General features: G+C 38.3%; 1 protein-coding gene across 1 annotated transcript in view; it reads left to right on the top strand.

Moving 5' to 3' along the window:
* LOC102384441 (fibrillin-2-like) overlaps nucleotides 1-5,817 on the top strand; it is a 231,092-nt gene extending 225,275 nt beyond the window's left edge. Inside the window, exons 24-29 of the mRNA XM_025206706.1 lie at nucleotides 3-128; nucleotides 1,934-2,062; nucleotides 3,548-3,673; nucleotides 4,245-4,370; nucleotides 5,262-5,384; nucleotides 5,499-5,817. Of these exons, the coding sequence (XP_025062491.1) occupies nucleotides 3-128; nucleotides 1,934-2,062; nucleotides 3,548-3,673; nucleotides 4,245-4,370; nucleotides 5,262-5,384; nucleotides 5,499-5,671 (803 nt within the window). The 3' untranslated portion in view covers nucleotides 5,672-5,817. The remainder of the gene's footprint in view (nucleotides 1-2; nucleotides 129-1,933; nucleotides 2,063-3,547; nucleotides 3,674-4,244; nucleotides 4,371-5,261; nucleotides 5,385-5,498) is intronic.
* The last annotated feature ends 676 nt before the right edge of the window (nucleotides 5,818-6,493 follow it).

Raw genomic sequence — 6,493 nt, 5'->3', positions numbered from 1 at the left:
AGAAATTAATGAATGTAAAGTGTTCCCTGGTATGTGCATGAATGGTAAATGCAGGAATACAATTGGAAGTTTCAAATGCAGATGTAACAATGGGTTTGCTTTAGATATGGAAGAAAGAAACTGTACAGGTAAGTCTTACATTTTCCCCAATGTTTAAAGAAAGCTTATTTCCTTTTGCTCAATATGGTCATCTGAAAATTTGAGGTGGTTCAGATCTTGTAGTTTTTGAGAACTTTCCCTTACCAAGAAATAAGAATTGCTAAATATAACCTATTGTGAAGAACACACAAATATTCCATCCAATAAATGATTCTCTGATAATTGTTACATTCTTTTAATAGATTCCCATACACAAGAAATTTGTTAAATTACGGTTGAAGTTGCTCTAGTCAATTTCCTGTCAGTGGGACTCCCCCCAAATTAATACAATTATCAGTTAAAACAACATTAACATTTATATTAATACAATTCACATGCCTTATCATTCAGTCATTCTAATACCAATTATGTTCTTTCCTCCACACCAAACTCACTTTCATTCACACTCCACAGCCACACAAAAGTTCATATCCAGTTGCTTACAGTCATACTCAAATGTACAACTGTAACTGACAGCAACAGGGTTAAAATAGCTTACTGACAGTATGTACTTGGTTTAAAAGGCTAATGATGTGATAGTACTACCTAAAGAAAATCTGAGGTTGGACATTTTTGAGAGTCTGTGATTTTTGAGACACTGGATGTGGGTGGCTCTGCGTTGAAAATGAAAGTTTTATTCTGAAGCATCTGGGAGTGCATTAACACTATGGGCACTTTTACATGCCCTCCAGGGGTGAGGAGTGGGGTGGCGCTTTAATTAGAGCAGTTCCGGGAGCCACTTTAATTAAAGTGCTGGTGTGTCTTGTGTATCAGTGTCCCCGCACTTAAAAATGGTGGCGGGGGCACTTGAACTAAAGCTAGTTCGATAAAGCACCCTTGTCACCATTTTTAAGCGCGGGGATGCTGATACATGAGACGCAAGAGGCTGCTGGAGCATAGCAATTGCTACACTCCAGCAGACTGAATTAATCAAATCTGCTCTGATGCACTGGAATTCCAGCATGTCGAAGAAGACTCCACACTTGCTATACTACTCAAACATCATAGATACATGTGAATCGAGGTTGTTCTGAATGTTATCTACTTTTTATTGTATTGATGAAAAGTACACTGAGCAACCTTAATTCTAAATTAATGAGTGTGTGTCAGGTTTTTTTTTCTCACAAAGGCTTTGCTCCCTTACACTCTTGCATATCTGTATGTGGTGTATGAATTATAGGAGGCTAAGGGAAAGTGAAATAGAAGGAAAGGAAAAGACTTTTACGTAAGAAAAAAGTACAAAAACTGAAGAGTTTAGAACTCTATTTCTTTTCCTGTCCGCTTTTGTTTCTGTTCATCCCTGGTCTCTCAGCTCTGTCTGACCTGATATATGTTCCTGAACTACTTAGTCAGAACCCTGTTTCCCACCATGTCCTGACTACCTCCATAATACAAGCCTGCAGTTATCTTTATATCCCCTGGTATTCTTCTCACATCCTCCTTGTCATTTTATCTATGAAGTCAACTAATACTTCCATAAAAATAATTCCAAGAGATGTGATAAATACATCGAGTAGTTCTCAAACTTTGGAATTTTTGGTGGTAGCTATTGCATAATTATCACCCTGTAAAATATATGATCTTAAAATGATGCAAAATGGAAACAGCCTTGATGTTGTTTCAAAGCTTAGAATTTTGAATTCACTATAATCATTTTTTTAGAATATTGGGTACTTAGTTAAACATTTAGGTGCATCACATGAGATTTTATTGACATGAGTTTTCCATTTGTCGAAGAAGCAGGATTCATCTTAAACTGCATTTGATGTTTCTCTCTTTATGTAATGTGAAATAGACATTGATGAATGCCGTATCTCCCCGGATCTCTGTGGAAGTGGTACTTGTGTCAACACTCCAGGAAGCTTTGAGTGCGAGTGCTTTGAAGGCTATGAAAGTGGGTTTATGATGATGAAGAACTGCATGGGTAAGCATTGTCAGGAGGTATTGCAATTTTTCTGTTTACTGTTTCAGGGCATGACGTTCTAAACTGCATGCATTAGTGTGCTAATTACCCATGCCGTGCACACCCTTTTCCCATAATTAGCCCTCCAAACTTGGGGTGTATGTCTTAAGTAGGAAAGCTTATTTTTCTGTCTCAAATGAAAGCACGGAGAGCCTATAATGGCTAGTTTTTCTTCCTTCTCTCCATGTGGGCCAACTATGTGCAGGAGGGGCAGAGTCCAATATTGAAAGGGCTAAAATTAGCTTTTGCTTGAAGAAAAAATGGAGGTTAAGCGAACCAAAGAGTCAGCTATGTCCCTACTCCATGCAACTATTATTCTGGAAAAAATTCTTCTTTCTTCATTTTACCTTCCCAAAACAAAGTGCATGTCTTATCTGGAGGGGTGTGAAATGTAAGAAAATATGGCAGTAGACACAAGTACTGTGACTGCTTTCACAAGTCAGGTCTATGACTCTGCTATGAGGGATGGACTGGGGTCATGCTCAGTGCCCTAGGGTGAAACGGGGACAGAGTCTGCCAGCACAAAGTAGAAGCTGCAGTGAGTGGGGAGCAGAGGCCAGAGAGGAGGTGAGAACAGAGGTGGGAGGGGGGAAAGTGAGGAGCAGAGGGAGCAAGTGGGGAGGAGGGAGTCAAGGCTGAGAAGAAGGGGGTGAGCGAGAGATGGGGGTGTGGGGAAGAAGGGAGTAGAGACTGGGGTGGAAAGCAAGGGCTGCAGGAGAGGTAGCAGGGGGAAGGCACAAGCACGGGGCAAACTGCTTGACCTCCTCACACTACCTGCCTCCTCACTGCCTGTCCCCTGCAACAGTGGGAGGAATGAATTAAGGACAAGCCACCAGTAATTCCATTCTATGCCTGAAAAATTACAACAAATTTATACATTTTCCATATATAGAATCTAATTATTGAGGGGTTGTCTTGAACTCAGGATCATCTTACATTCAAGTACATACAGTATAAATAACAGCAAGCAACTTTTTCAAATATGCATCTGAATGTGTCCATTTTGATACATGAAAATTTGCATGTGCAAAATCAGTCAGTTTTATTCACAGACTTTGATGTGCAGGTCTCTATATGCAAAAAGAATTCATCTTGCACAAATGAAATCAGAAATATGATTTTTGTTTAGTACTCTAAATGCTGTCAAGTGTCCAAACAGAGATTCTCTTTGTCTGCTTTTTTTTTTTCAAATTGTCTACTGAATGAAGAATTGCATAATTATTTCTTAATAATCAAGAAAACAACTCTTTTAAGATCTATTCTCATAGTTTCTTTGCCTAATCTATTACGAGAAATGAGAAGATAAATAATTGTTGCTTCACCGTAGCAGCTTTCTGCTCTTTGAACCTCAGATTCTTAATTGTGTCCAGATGTTGATATTTGTTTTCCCGTTCTTTTTCCCTCACTAATTATTCTCTTTAATCATTTCTCATGGTTTTCTTTTAGACATAGATGAATGTGAACGTAACCCTCTCTTGTGCCGTGGTGGAACTTGTGTGAACACAGAAGGTAGCTTTCAGTGCGACTGCCCTTTGGGACATGAACTGTCGTCATCACGTGACGAATGTGTGGGTGAGTTTTAGCTGCCTGCATGTGGTGTTTATTTGTGCTATGGGAACTGTCTGTTGTTGAGAAGGAGGGGGCCCCAGGAACATTTGATGCAAATTTACGTTTTAGCTTGTTTATGAATTCTTTCTCTTTGAAACTTCACATCCTGATCCTGGAAGATCTTCAGGACACTCGGCACCATTGACTTCAAGGGGTGTTAGGAGTCTCTGTGGACTTTGCATATGTTGAATGCCACACTAGACTGAACACAGAAATTATAGAAGCATTTTGGCCACTTTCAATTCAAACATGAAAAAGCACAGAGTACAATTTTTTTCATGTAATCATGAATCAAATATTAAGTTCTGTAACTTAACATAGTTTTCCTTTCTGTAATTGGAATTCTTTGCATTTGTCTCACCACTTCACTGAAATGGGTCACCTGTTCAGTTTCCGTGTTTTGGTATATATCCACTTAGAGGTACTTTAACATATAGTTTCTTTCAATACTCCTGTAATGGTTGTGGTATTTTAGTAGCCATTACAAAACCAGCCTTTTGAAGGACAAGAAATTGGAGCAATTCTTCTTTTTCAGATATAAATGAATGCTCGTTGAGTGATAATCTGTGCAGAAATGGCAAATGTGTGAACATGATTGGAACTTATCAGTGTTCTTGTAACTCCGGATATCAGGCTACTCCAGACAGACAAGGCTGTATTGGCAAGTATTGCATGCCTCGACTTCCTACTTCTGTTCCATATGTCTTTCTCTGCTTTAGTCTTACTGTATTCATTGAAACAAGTAAGGACAGCCTTTTGAGAACAAACTAGTTCAATTGGTGACTTCTTCCAACATAGATGGAAGGATCACATTGTGTAAATTTAAATATTGGGAAAAGAATTGTTTGTGTCCATGCTGAGGTCTTGATTTAAGTGGGTTAATTTTAGCTAACATACAGGTGCCATTGATCAATTTATTCTCTGAACAAAAACAAGAAAGAGGCCTCACTGTAATTTTTCTTAACTTTGCTTCTTCATACTCTATCATGGACTGTAAACACTTTTTTAAATGGTGCACTATCTCTGTAAATGAGTTATTTGTTAGTAGAGTTATTACATGATTTATACCTATAATTCAGTAATTGAGTAATACTGCATAAATTACAATTCATTAATTTATTCATGAGAACATTGAGTTATTGCAATTCATAACCTATGAATTCATGATACTATGTATATGTGTGTGTGAGAGAATTTAAATAATGGTAAGAAATTGTGCCATGGTTCAAGACTTCACCAGGTGTTCCCATTTCAGGAGTTTTATTTCCATAATGTCATGTTTTATTTTCCTACGACCTTTATTTTTTACAGTACTGACATTAAATATGAGCAAAGGTAAAGCTTAAAAGCAGTCACTTGCTTCCATAGATAACAGTGAGTTGTGAAGGTGTTAAAGCTAAGTAAAGTCTAACTCAGAGTATATAAATTAAGACTACCAGTTCAAAATGAGATAATACTTAACATTGATTAGCTTGCAGTTAAAAGGGCAAGAGAAGATGGTTTTCCTCTGATGATAGCAGGGTTGCCAAATAATATGTTAATATTTTTACAGATATTGATGAATGCATGATCATGAATGGAGGCTGTGATACCCACTGTACTAACTCAGAAGGCAGCTATGAATGTAGTTGCAGTGATGGTTATGCTCTCATGCCAGATGTCAGAACATGTGCAGGTAAGGAAGAGAAGGGGACAATAATCCTATTGTAATATTTGTTTGAGATTCTTTTTTTAATCCTAACTTAATCTCTATCTATATATGTCTTACTCTTGTCTACTCTTATTGCAGATATTGATGAATGTGAAAATAACCCAGATATCTGTGATGGTGGGCAATGTACTAATATTCCAGGAGAGTATCGCTGTCTTTGTTATGATGGATTCATGGCTTCTATGGACATGAAAACCTGTATTGGTAAGCACCAAAAGTGGCAAGTTCAGTTATTTTACAAGTTGCTCTAATTCATGTGTTTTACTGATGAATTACTGGAAACAGAATAAAACTTTGTAACAAAAAAAAATTAAAAGAAAAATCTGTACCTTTTTGTAAGGAATATCCTGAGTTTCTTGTATTGATTCCATGAAGAGAATTAAAAAAAAAAAGTATCATGGGCATTAAAATCATTTAATGATAACTGTATAATTACTGCATCTTATTATCATTGAGGTAACATTATTTAGATGATTTAATTACAGTACTTCAATACCTTAATTCCTAAAATCTCTTGTATATGTAACCTGAATTCTGAATTGCTGTGTTTTTTTTATCTCTATGTTACTTAGACCCCCTGTACATGTTACCTGTATCACGCAATTACCAAGTTAATTGTGCAATTAATTTAGACTGCCTACACTTGCAGATTAACAATCGCACCATAAAAATCTCCAACCAGCTATAGCGTTGTTGCTCAAAAATGTGTAATAACTTTGTAGCTTGTTGCTATCCAGCTTTAATTTGCATGTGTACCAGGGTCTGCCCCTGTAGCTGGGATCTGTCTGGGCCACATGGGTTCACTATGTATAGTCAGGACTGGGAGTCCCACAGCTGAGGGGACTCTCAGCCCCAGCACTGCTGGGCAACTGTGGACTCGAGTCCCAGAAGCAGCCTACAGCTGCCGGGACCCAGCATCCTCGGGTGAGCGACTCTGGGTCCAGGCAGACATGGGGTGCAGCTGCGATCTCCCAGCCACAGCAGTGCATAGGAAACCTAGGACATTCCTAGGAACCCCATCAGCGGGGAACAGCCCTGGATAGCCTGCTCCTTGCTGGTGTAGAGGAGCCTGG

The sequence above is a fragment of the Alligator sinensis genome, unplaced genomic scaffold, assembly GCF_000455745.1.
Source record: "Alligator sinensis unplaced genomic scaffold, ASM45574v1 scaffold10_1, whole genome shotgun sequence".
Taxonomy (NCBI): domain Eukaryota; kingdom Metazoa; phylum Chordata; order Crocodylia; family Alligatoridae; genus Alligator; species Alligator sinensis.
The sequence above is the reverse complement of the archived record's forward strand: the minus strand, read 5'-3'. Positions and strand labels throughout refer to the sequence as shown.